The sequence below is a fragment of the Pezoporus flaviventris genome, unplaced genomic scaffold, assembly GCF_033815535.1.
Source record: "Pezoporus flaviventris isolate CSIRO_AGI_PZ_B2104156 unplaced genomic scaffold, CSIRO_AGI_Pfla_v1 ptg000006l, whole genome shotgun sequence".
NCBI classification, from domain to species: Eukaryota; Metazoa; Chordata; class Aves; order Psittaciformes; family Psittacidae; genus Pezoporus; species Pezoporus flaviventris.
The window spans coordinates 7,507,508-7,520,383 of NW_026892554.1; the positions used below are offsets into that span (position 1 = coordinate 7,507,508).

Sequence of the window (12,876 nt, forward strand, 5' to 3'; positions counted from 1 at the left end):
TTTGCAGAGATTAATGGCTAACCAGAGCTTCCTGGCAGCTTCCCCAGAACTTGGGGAGGATCCTCCTAGAGTGCTGGCTTGATTTTGAAGACTTATATCAGTTCTAGGCCTGGAAGGATGTATATGAAAGAACCTATGGTTGTGTATCCAGGTTTAGCAGGGTACAAGAGGTAGTACAAGCTGCTCCGAAATAGCACAGACAGAAGGGCAGCTGGGAACTAGTGTAAACCAGTAAGTTATGCTGGGTAATACGGAGGTGGTCTGGTCGGGACCACATTCATGGGGTGGTGGAAGTTAGGGATGAAGGTGAAGCACTGAACTGAGTGCAGGAATCTTGACTTGTGCCTGCAGCTGGAGGGCTGAGTGTGAATGGCCAGTGCTGCTGCCCACTACTTTCATGGGCTTTAATGTTTTTCACAGTTATCACAGTAATTTCAAGGCAGATCAGTAACTGGATATGCGATGGAGCATAGGGTCGAGTGACTCGAGTCTGCAACAGAGTTAAATCTTTGTTTCCCAGGTGTTTCAAGGGTAGCAAGTTTTATGGCCATGACATCAGCTCTTTGCTCTATTTGCTGCTTCATTAGCCTTCATGCACGGTGCAGTCTGGGGGAGCGTGGTGTTTGGATGTGGGATTTGGCTGTGATGGCTTCCGTGAAGGGAGCAGGCAGTTAACAAGCCTGTGATTTCCTTGCTGGTACATACCTTTGTTATGGCTCTCTTGTGGATGGGATGTCAGAGCTGTGGATGTGCTTGTCAGGAGGGGAACTTTTTAAAGGAAGCTTTAACTGGAATAGAGAGATTTCTTTGACTGGACCTACAGGCTATGGGCCCCTCTGTGTCACCCATAGGCAAACAACATAGATGATCTCTGTCTGGTTTCTTCCTCTACCCCCCATTTTCTGGGTTTTGAGTTCTAGAAACTCCAGAAGCTTTTGTGACATTGAATCTAAGACAAGCTTGACTTTGATCATCCTTGAGAGGAAGAACAGAATGCGGAATAGGTTCCTCTCTCCCTCTAAAGTCAGAATAGGTTTCTGCCAGTCCCATGCTATTTGCAATTAGCAGAATTACGGCAAACTCTCCTGGGGTTTCTGAGATGAGAAAGCCCTTGCTTAGAGTTTCTTTTTTCTTATTTTGACTGAAGAAAGAACCTCTCAATTAAGATATTGTGCTCTCACCCACTATACAGAAGAGATAAGAGCTGTTAAAGCTGTGTTCATCAGTTGCAAAAGAGAACACGTTTTATTTTGCTCTGTGCTATTTACAGCTGTTGTCCATTAGGAGTCCTCAAGAGCCTCATTCTCAGCTGCAACAACACAGTCCCATAAGTTTAGCTCAGCAATGAGCCTGGAAAACAGCACTAAATCACGGTGATGGGAGAAAGAACAAAATGTTTGGCAACTGCAAAATGCAGCTGATGTCTTTGTGGAAGCTGGTTTTTGCTTGTTTGAAAGTATTACAAAGGTAGACTAAAGCACAACTAGCTGGAGCAGGATAGAAATTACGTACTCTAATTCTGGGGGAAAAAACCCAGAATGGCTACGAGTTCTGCAGGAGCTAAAAGAATCCTAAGGCACATAATGCCTTAGGGACTTACGTGTACATATTGATGTAAATATGCTAACCTTTCAGTAAGGTGAGGTGTAAGGATGATAAAAGACTAATACATGGCTATTGAGAAACAAAGTTCCAGTTGCTTTACTGGACCACAATACAATTGCTCTGTATGAGTTCTTTGAGCTGAGAGTGCACGTCACTCTTCCAGTGCCCACCAACTGCTTAAGAGGAAAGCATGGATGCGTGGAGAGCGGATTGTTTCCAAATCTCTGCATTCCTGAAGGATATAAGTAAATTGTACTGGAATGTGTGTATGGAGCAGAGCTATAGCATATGGAGCCAAGGAGGAAAAAAAAGTGCTTATTCCATGTTTGACCACGAAATGAGAAGTTTCACCTGTATTCTCACCTCTGACACAGCATTTGCTTTGCCAGAAGAATCACTAAACAGCTTTTTAATAGCATCTGTATTGTTTCAGTATGATGTTTCTACCTTCCCTGTTTCACGTTAAGTGATTAATGCGTTGTAAAGCATTTGGAAGCTAAAGGGCAGCTTTGGGAGCTAAAGGCAAAGGCATGTAACTTGCTAATTCAGCATTTATTTACAAGGACACTTGACTGATGCCTTTCGTTTTGTTTCCTGTCCTGTTTACCAGTCCCAAGCCTGTCACCTGGGGTCCCTCAGTTCATGCCAGGGAACAGAGCCCGAGTACTGACGTTATCTGATAGAGCAGGACAAACCTATCTTGGCACTGCCACTATGCCCTGACAGATAATGGTTTCCACTAAAGTAAATCTGCCAGGTTGACTTGTGACAACAGCCTGAGACTGGGAATGCTCACAAAAGGATCATTTGGAGACAGATAATTGCTTTGTCCCTTCCCTTTATTTTCTGTGCCTGACAGGTGTCTCCCTCTGCTTTCTCCTGTTTCCCTGGCCTATCTGTGGAGTATGCTTAGCACAGATGGGAATCTGCTGTCAAATTTAGTCTTTTCTAAGCATATGTATACTGAGAAGTTTTGGAGGCTCGTAACTGGACCAAATGTGGGTGCTTTTTCACAGGGACAGCAAATAACAGAGAAAGTTTCCTTGTGCTCAGATATGTGAAGTTGCAGGTTACTCTGAAACAGGTTCAGCAGAGCTTATCAATGACATATTTACTAGGACTTTGATTATTATTTTTTTTTAACAAAGCAATGCTCCCAAGCCCAAATTAGCGCAGCTTGTCTCCCATACCAAATGTATTGCTAGCAACAGCTGAACTCTTCTAGTTACAACTTCTGAAAATCAGCTTTGCCAATCTGTGTGTCTATATTATACAAAACTGAAAACTGCCTTTCCACCAGAATTAACAGCCTGCCTTAGCTGTGTGCTTTGTTGTTTCTACCCTTTGTTGGATGGATATGAAATGATGGTTAGTTTGGAATACTCTTCCTCTGCAGCTTATCTGGCTAACAGATTCATGTATTTTCTTTAATTACATCAGTTTAATGTGATTAGTTATGATTTTGACCTTGCAACACAGATTACTGCCAGGGTTCAGGCAGCTTGCATGTCCTTGGGTGTCTTATAGGTACACAGATCTCCTGAGAGACTTGGAAAGCTCTCAGTTGTTAATGGTGAACTGAAAATGGAGAAAATGAAGTAGTTTCTAGCTGCCTTTTAAACCTTAGTGAGGCTTGATAGGATCAAACTTTCAGGAATTGCCGGAAAGTATACCGGTGCCATTTTGAGAGACAGTAATCTGCATATGCAAAATGCCCTTTAATGGTGCACATAAATATCTGGAAATTATCATAGAATGAATAAATAAGCTGGTTCTGACGACTAAACCTGGGATCAGTTGGCAAATAGCACATTCAGGAAATGTCTGGACTATTTAGGGATGTGTTTTCCTTAAAATATATCTTGGCTTGTTATTTCAGTTAAAAAGGCATAAAAGCCACTTGCAAAGATGTTATTCAATAAGAATTCCTGTCTAGTTGTGTTTTTCTTTGTTTTACAGGCAATCGTCCATATGTGTTTCTGGTGGCCCGTGTTCACCCTGGTGAAAGCAATGCCAGTTGGGTAATGAAGGGGACCCTGGAGTTCCTTGTGAGCAATGACCCCATTGCTGATCTCCTGAGGAAATGCTTCATTTTCAAGATTGTCCCTATGCTTAACCCTGATGGAGTCATCAATGGCAAGTGAGTTGTGACATGTTCTTCTGGGGTTTTGATGTTTTTCTCTTCAGTCTTTATCCCTGTGCACCTGGCAGGTCTTGTCTTCAATGTCATGAGTCTGGAGAATTCCCTTTGCCTCATTTTTTTTATTCATCCTGTTATCAATCCTGAGTGGAAAGCGTGATCTGGGATATAGCCCAGTTTGCTGTCTTGCATTAGTCAGATGTACCTGATTCTGTACTGTATGTGGCTGTAAGACCTCTCAATTGCCTGGATGAAGTATTAGTGGTGCCAGAGAAACAGGATATATCTTGATAAATGGAAGTCTACCTACTCTGCTAAAGCAGGGCAGACTACACCTGGTAGACAGGCAAGCTGGGGAAAAACTGGCTTTAATTAATGCTTTGTATAGCCTGGTGGGGGGAGGAGATGAGTAAGGATCTATTAAATTTTCACATTTTCATGGAAATATTTCTATATAGTGAAGCTCCCTCCTTCTCCCACCTCCTTTTCAATCTTCCCTCCCACACCTTTCCTAAGAGATACTGAATCTGAGCTTGGAAAATACTGACTCCTTTTTGCATTCTTTGCCTTATACCATACCTGCCCACTCACACTAACTTGCCTTTCCTTTCCCCCTCTACATGAGTGAAAAAAGGACAACTCTGCTCCTAATATGTTAGCATGAAATACATATTGCTATGCAGCCGGTGAAAGAGGAATTCTCTTTGAAGGTTTGAAGATGCACTAAGATATGGTAGGCTTGCGCTTCCCTGGGAAAAGATCTGCAGTGTCTCTGCAGACAGTGGAATTTGTTCACTTTCTTGAGTGTGGAGTGGCTATAAGTTAATAACTGTCAGCCCTGTCTGATTCAGAGGCAGGACATTATCACTGCATCCTGCTGGTAGCAAGTGAGTGGTGTGTTTTGACTTAGTGATAAGGTCTTTCAGGTTTTGGTAACAACTGTGTCCCCTGGCTTCTTGCAGGGGAAGACATGACAGACCTTGAAGCTGAAAGGTCAGCTTAGACAAGCACTGAAACACACAAGTTGTTGAGGAACAAACTTCTCTTAAGACATATTCTCCCATCTGCTTTTGGGCCAGGCTGTGCAGGTCGAGTTCTGCAGAAACAACAAAACAATCCTGAGCGATAAGAGTTGAGCTTGATTCTAAAGGAACTTGTTCCAGTCTGGTTCAGCTTAGGCTTTTCAACAGTCTCTAGCCTGTGACTGTGAACACTCACAGCTTTTGTGCTGCCAGCTCCCCAGGACTTGAGTGTATCAGTAGTCCAGAGTAGCTGAATACTGCCCTAGAGTATTCGAAGCCTCTGCCGGCACTGAATGCTTCCTTGATCCTTCCAGACAGCAGAAGCAGAAAAGAAAGGTTCTGGCTTTTTTTCCCCTTCTTTTTTCCTTTCACTGCACTTAAAGTTTCCAGCAGATGGAGGACTGGAGGGAATGTCTGACCTTTTTTTCTCCAGCTGTCAGAAGCGAGTGTAGCAGAGAAGGGACCCTTGGGAGGGAAGATGTGCTTTTGGTGACACCTGGGTGAAGTGTGCTGCCTGAGCTTGTGTCACACGGGAAGGTGTCTGACTTCCCTGGTGCAGATGAGCTTAAACTGTAGTTAAATCAGGTGATGAGTTAAAAAGTAAGTTTGGTAAGCTTTGCATGTAGGGTAGGAGCAAGGGAACAGGGACTTGGCTATGGCTCTGTTACCGATTGTGAGGCCTGGGGAAGAGAGAGAACCTGTGCTATAAGTGCTTTTATCTTGTGAAGCTTCCTGTGGCCCATATATTCTCTTGTTTCTTCCTATGTGCTTTTTTAGTAGACTTGCGTCCTCCTACATTGAAATAAATGCTTCTATTTTGGGACTTAGATTTACTGGTGGTATGCTGGAGATAACCATGCCCACTGGAGAAGGCAAATATTTTTCAGGCCCTTAATGTCCGTATGTGCACATGCAGAATGATTTGTTTTTTTAATGTTCCACATCATCCAGTTTTAAATGCTCTTGTAAACTCTGTTGTCTTTCAAGTCAATGCTAAGAGGGCAACTGTTTTATGAGGTAGCTGGTCTGTAGCCCATCATTGACCGCAGTCCTTGTAAGAAGATACTTGCTTAGTATTTTTTGACATCTCTCAAACCCACTTTACAACCCATTTCATGAAGCAACTTGCTTGTCCTTGAATTCAGAATCCCTTTTGTGGAAGCCCACTGGGCATCTATGAAAAGACTGCTGGGGTGCCTGGTGTTCCCTCGGCCAACATCCCAACCTGCTGCTCGTCTAGTTTTAGACAAGTTGTTGTGCTCTCACACTCCTCCCCTGTGAGGACTGGACATATTGAATGCATCAGATCCACTATCCAGGCCAAATATCTTGGCTCTGTGGTGGGTACAGGGAATACCTACATGTGGTAACCAGCAATGTTATCTCTTACTGTGAAACAAGAATGTCTTCTGTTTCAGTGCCTCTGTTGCTTTTGTCTTAGTATCAGAGTATCTTTATTTGGGAAAGAATTGGAATCATTTTTTGTTGGCAGTTGTTTCAATATCCTTACTCTCTCTTCCCCAACCATGTCTGCTGGGTGTGCATAACACTTCCCTGCTCGTCACAGAGATGCATGCTGGTGTGTGGTTATAAAGGAATTCTTCCAGCAGCCCAGATGTGCCCCTTCTGCAGCTGCCTCCCTGCTGCAGGATCAGCTCAGCAGATGAGTGCTGATCCCAGCAGGGTGCCTGCATGATCGCTCTTTGGAAGCCTCATGCAGCAAGCAGATGATCAGGGTCTTGGTATTTGCTTTGGTTAATGTGATCTGAAACTTAAATGCAGAGAATGATCCTCTAACACAGATAGGACTGCAATAATACAGTTACACTCTGTCTGCATGTCACTAAGCTGAGCTGGGAAGCAGCTCTCCACCCTCCTTTCACTTCAGTCAGTGCTCCGAGAGTCTGTTTCTGTCGGTGATGGTGGCACTTGCAGCCCTGTCGCTGATGCTAAAGGAAGGTAGGGGTGGTGCAAGTGTGCATGTATGAGTGAGGCTGTCATCACATAAAAATAGATCACTACCAAATATTGTAGCTAATTTGACTCTGTTCAGTCCAGGGAGAACTGGTAAGCAGTTGTGTTGCTGTGTGTGGCCGAGTGTTTTGTTCCATCCTGAACAGCACTCGGGTGCAAGGTTTGTCAGGTAATATTCAGCTGATCTGATAATGGCTCTGTATTTTAAATTAAATAACAGACACTGCTTTTTATAAAGTTCATCTTACACTTTCTGCCAGACATTGGCTTTTGACCCATTGCTGCTTGTGATGGGATGCTGCTTCACACAGACCTGTGGTCTGACCCAACATGGTTATTTGTATGTGTTAATTTTATTTCATTCAATATAAATTGTAAGGAAAAAAATAGTCTCAGTAGTGTAGGTCTGAGGTGACGGCCATATACTTAACAGAAAGCATCCTAGCAGCCTGACTTTATTTTGCACAAGTTCTTCTGTGAGAATCCAAAGTTGTTTGGTATTGTAGCTCACTGTCTTTGCCCATACCTCTATCCCATTTTTAAACTAAATCATAGTGAAATAAGAAAGGTTTAAAAGGGATTAATCTCTGAAGTGTTGAAGAATCCATGAAGAGCATCACTTTCATTATGGAAGTGATATAAAATGCCATGGGTAAACAAGAGACCTGTGCTTTATTCCTGCCTATGCTATCAATGGAGTATGAGACCTTGGTCATTGCCCCCTACTTTTGACTGAGTTTTTTTCCTTAGAGGATGATATAATGACATACCCTAACCTTTGAGCAGTTTGAAATGAAGAGCGAAGGATGCATACTGGGAGCATTTTCTCTTCAGTCTTGGGGTAACAGTTGGACTTGATGATCTTAAGGGTCTTTTCCAACCTAGTTGATTCTATGATCTGTTTAAGTGAAATCTTTGTACCCCAAAACTAGATTGCCTGTAGTCACATTTGTGTAAAACCCAGAAAGCGGGGATCAGTAAGGGAACTTGTAACAAGCCTAACGATAGTAGCACAAAACCAGGCTTTTATAAAGAAACAGAATACTCCTTGCTGTCCACACTGTTCCATTTGTTATCTGCCATTTGAGTACCAAGATGTGCGTGTGCTCAGGCATGCCTGTGCAGTTGCAGGCTAACTTGCGATGTGCTTGCATGCTGTCTTCTGTGGGTGCCTGCTGTGCACCCTCCTGGCAGCAGCCTGTTCATGCAGCTGTTGCCAGCATCTGCTTGGATGTGACACCACCTCTATGCACATCTGGCACTCCCACATGTGGGCTCACAGTCGCCACATGGCAGTCAACACTTTGTGGTTTTGGCTGGGCTTCTCCAGATGCTGCATTTCTAGATAAATATTGCTATTTATTGCACCTAAATGTGGGGTTATTAATTATATCAGTATAACCTAATTTATATCACCATAAACAGCAGTAATAAATGATGCCAAATGCTAATACTTGATGCTTGCCAACTGTGCCTGTTTGATGAGGGTTCCCCCCCACCCCGTTTTCCAGAAGTGTTAAATTAAGAGCGATTGGTTTTGCAAGATCATTGATCAAGCGGTGGAAGCTCCTGGGGAAGTGATTTAGTTTTAAAAAATGCTTTACCTCAGTCAAATACCTGCTCTTGCAGCATCTGTGTGTTCTGTGTTCAGAAGTTCTTTTCCCACTGACAATTACCTAAGTGGCCAGTATCGGAGTTCTGAGTTCATGTCCCGCTCCTATGTTGCCACCTTCCTTCTCTTCACTGCCTTTTAACTTTTCTTCTTCCTTTTGTTTCTGCCCTTTTCTTGCCCTCCCTTCCCTCCTATGGAATCAAAGAAGCTTTTCATTGATAAATGAATTTAATCAATCAGTGGAGATGGGAGTAGGTGAGGTTTTTTTGGTGAAGGAAGATTAAGTTTTGGAAGCCACATGATTTCTTCAAAGCCATGGGATAACCACAGTAGCAGTTAGGAAGAGGAAATCCAGATTTGCATTTGAATTATAGCCATAGACTATTGTTTATCTGGTTTAAAAGCACCCTCTTTCACCTGCTCTCCCACAACACAGGCTGAGTAAGCTGTTCTCCTGCTGGAAGGAAGGGAAGGCAAGGGTGCTGGGTTTCTTGTCTCCATTGATATGAACTCCTACTCTATTTAGGCCCTCTATCCCATCCTGTTTGACCTGTGGGGATTTGTTCGGCCCCTCTTTAAATCCAGCGGTGAAAAGATTTACTACTTTGACAATTACTGAAATGGAGAGAGGGAAAACTCCACCAAAATCCCTTCTAGAATGTTTCCTCCAGATGCTTTTTAAAGTTATAAAGGGAAATATGAGTCTGCTCCCACTTATTATTTGTACCTGGTTCTTTGTGATTTGAAGGACACTATTAAGAGGAAGAACAAAAGCACATTTGTCTCTATACCTAAAATGTGGTATTTGTATATATGGCTTTTTAGCTTTCTTATATTAATGCTTATTCTCTTGCATTAAGACATTGTGTTCTCCAGACAGTAAGAGGCAGAACACATCAGGGATGGGGAATAGAAAGCTAATGGGCAGTCTAAGGAGTAAGTTTGTGATCCAGAGCTGCATCCTCAAGGATTAAATCTTGAGGTGATGTCTCACGAAGCTGTACAACTGCAGACACCCCTCCTTTCCTCCCCCTCCTTCTCTTTATTGCTCCTCTGTGGTCAGAGGATTGAAGAGGAGTTTAATTCTCAGAATCCAGCCTTGCATAACTAAATTGGTGCCATGCACTCTGCAAACACACTCCAAAGGCTCTCTTCAGACTAGCTAATCTATGATGTGTGTGTTTCTCTAAGGGTAGCGTAGAGATATGGGAAGGGAAGCGCTTTCAAATCAGTGCGGTGGGAGAGTTTGTCTCTAGGAGAGAGGCACTACAGGATTAGTGTGCTGCTGTTCCTTGGCAGATGCTGTATGAGTCTTTCCTTTGTGTTGTCTTCAGAAATCTTGCATCTAAATCGGCAGCACCATGCCGAAAGTAATTGGGTAGACGTGTAAGTCAAGGTTTTCTCGGATAAAAGAGCATTTTATATAAGATTCAACCCTTACTCACTTATAATGGCTGTGCTCAGAGTTGCGCATTGTAACGTTGTGAATCTGTGTGCACGGATGCTTTTCTCAAGACCTCGGGGGGGATGAAAATGCCAGTTCTGGGAGCATCTGTACTGGCTTGGTATGTGTCTCTGGGATGTACATATGGAATGTAGGCTGACTTTCCCCAGGCCGAATAGACATTTTCTCAGCTATCTGCTGCTTTGGTGCCTTAAGTGTTGCCTCTTTTCCTCCCCACTAAGAGGGCAGTGATGGATTTGGGAGCTTAGGGTCGCAAATACGGATAGCGTGTGCACAGCATGAGCTAAAACATGAGGTGCAATATTTCTCTGCTCTCCAAGCTTTTCCTTGGAGGAGCCAGAAGTGGATCTGGCCCTGCAGCACGTGGAGGTGCCCCAGTTTCAACCAAGGCTCTCTCTGCAGATGTGACAACCTATCCTCTGCTCTCCTGTGATAAACATCCGTCTGCACTCCAGGACTCTCCTGTTTGACAGCGCTTCCAATGCAGTATTGTTTATTCCTTCCTTTATCAGCTGGAGCTGCTGAACCCCCTGAGTTAGTAGCTCTGTTCACTCATTGTCAGTGTTTCCTCCTTTGTAAATATGCCCCCCATATGTCTCTGCTCCTGAGGAATAGGCCTTCTCCTCTATTTACTGCTTTTCCCAGGCCCCCACCTTCTCATCGCTCTCTCCACCCAGTGGCCCCATAACAGCCAAGGAGATAAATAAGCTACATAACTCTTCCCTGCTATTATTTTCTTTGCTGTTGTTGTTGCCCTGCATGGTAATATATATAATAACAAGGAAACAAATCTTATTACTAAAGTAATTACAATAAATAAGAAGCCGAGAGGGGAGCTGAAGGAAGGGTCTGTCGGGGGAGTGATTGCAGGAGTGTTTTTTAAAGTTTAATTTACTTGAAATGTTTTCTGCCACTTTGTTGATACCCTGCTGAGGGGGGCTGTGACTAATTATCAGCCAGCTGCTGTTCTAACACCCTCACTTAATTTATGGTGTGGCTGAATCGCTAAACCAGGAGCCTGTGTGATATCATTGTCTATGGGACTCGGCACCAGCTTTGTGTCAGTGGTTGGCTTTATTGCTCAGAGCTTTTGTTTCCCAGAAGCTGAATAACCGAGATTTTGGGTGCTTTTCTGTCATTCCTTTTATCTTCCAGCATCTCTCATGTGCTTCCTAGAGTCTGGGCCAGAGAGTACACTCTGTCTATTGCATTGTAACTGCTTGTCCCAGTGTCCAGCCTAATAATGGGCCAATGCAACAGCTAATTTTGCCAAATTCTCCAGAGAACTGCACCGCTGTCTGTGTGCCTTGGTAAAGAACAAAAAGATCTAGTGGTGGAAAGTCTGGTACGGACAGGGTCTAGGGTTTGTTAAACTCTAAAGTCTGGGACTTTATTCTCCTGCTTGCAGGTTTCTTACAGAATCCCAGAGTGGTTTTGGTTGGAAGGGATCTCAAAGATCATCTATTCCCGACCCCCCTGCCATGAGCAGGGATACCTTCCACTAAACCAGGTTGCTCATAGTCCCATCCAACCTGGCCTTAGAATCATAAAATCATAGAACAGTTAGGGTTGGAAAGGACCTTAAGATCATCCAGTTCCAACCCCTCTGCCATAGGCTGGGACACCTCACACTAAACCATGTTGCCCAAGGCTCTGTCCAACCTGGCCTTCAACACCGTCAGGGATGGAGCATTCACAACTTCCCTGGCCTTGGGGATGGTCCTGCCTTCCAAGGACAAGGCAGCCACAGGTTCTCTGGGCAACCTGTGCTAGTGTCTCACCACCCTCATACTAAAAAATTTCTTCCTTATGTCTAATCTAAATCTACCCTCTTTCAGTTTAGAACCATTTTCCCTTGTCCTATGTTCCTTACTTACGTAAGTACTGTACTGTTACTTGCCAGCAGGATGGAGATTACAATACTGTCTGCCTTCTAAACAGCTATGAAAACTTATTAGGTAATGACCATACTAAGAACTGGAAGGATCCTAATGCATTGTCCCTTGTTTCATTAGTCTGCCAGTTGCCAGTTACAAAAGCATGTGCAGTCTTTGTAAAGCTCTTAAGCAGTGAAGATACCCCATGAGTTGAGTGTGTCTCTCTTGGCTTTTTCGTACCCAAATTATGCTGGTGATGCAGGGTCACCTGGGAATTTCACTACAAAAATCACTTGATGAGGGATCAGTCGTATTACTGTCTTGGACTACTAAATACTTCAGCTTTTAGCCTTTGAGATGATTTCATTTTAGATAGGCTCTACCTTGTATTTTCAAATTTGCATGAATATTAGATATGAACATGATGTTCCACAGGCTCAGAAAGGAATCATTTTGTTCTTCATATGTGTCTGTTTTCCTGACTGACGATGGAAGTTCATAATCAGATGTGTAAACTCCTTTGAAGACATTTTCAGGAGCCAAGAGACTGGCGTACAAAGCTAGCTTTTAGTAAAGTTAATGAGATGATTGAATTATATTATTCTTGTTAGCTTGATTGTGTATCATTATCCCTTTTGTTTGTTATTATGCTTATTTGAGTCGCCTTTGTGGTATGTTATTCCCATAATAATTGTGCCTGTACTAGTCTCTGTTTAGAGACAGGCAAAGAGCAGCTGGGCCCCTGCTAGGAACCGATGCATTACTGGCACAGCTTATGCATTAGGATTGGTGAGAATGAAAAGGGCATTGGGCTGTTGGTTCCTGTGGAGCCTGATCCACCTTCTCAGCCCTGGCCGCATGGAGATGTGAGCTTCTTAGTTACATCTTTTCTGCATTATTACATGTTGGGACAGGGGAAGTGTATTGCTGCAATGACTTCTGCAACCACCTGATGAAGGTTTGTGAAGGAAACCTCAGCATCAGCAATGCAGGAGTTGGAGAATTGTATTGAAAATCAGGACTCTTCATACCTTCTTGGAATTTGCAGGAGGTATATGCAAACTTTATGACCACATAGGTAAACCTATATTGAGAGATACTGTAATTGCTGCTGAACTTTGATTTCACTTCTTACCTGATTGTGGTAGGCATCAAATACTGATATCAAAGTTGAATAATTT

At 43.3% G+C, this 12,876-nt stretch overlaps 2 protein-coding genes across 12 annotated transcripts in view; both read left to right on the forward strand.

Moving 5' to 3' along the window:
• AKAP13 (A-kinase anchoring protein 13) overlaps positions 1-12,876 on the forward strand; it is a 468,794-nt gene that overhangs the window by 411,683 nt on the left and 44,235 nt on the right. The window lies entirely within an intron of this gene.
• The window catches only part of AGBL1 (AGBL carboxypeptidase 1), a 285,379-nt gene that overhangs the window by 109,323 nt on the left and 163,180 nt on the right, over positions 1-12,876 (forward strand). For all 3 annotated transcript variants that reach the window (XM_061446754.1, XM_061446753.1, XM_061446755.1), the window contains one exon: positions 3,565-3,745. In XM_061446754.1, the coding sequence (XP_061302738.1) occupies positions 3,565-3,745 (181 nt within the window). The remainder of the gene's footprint in view (positions 1-3,564; positions 3,746-12,876) is intronic.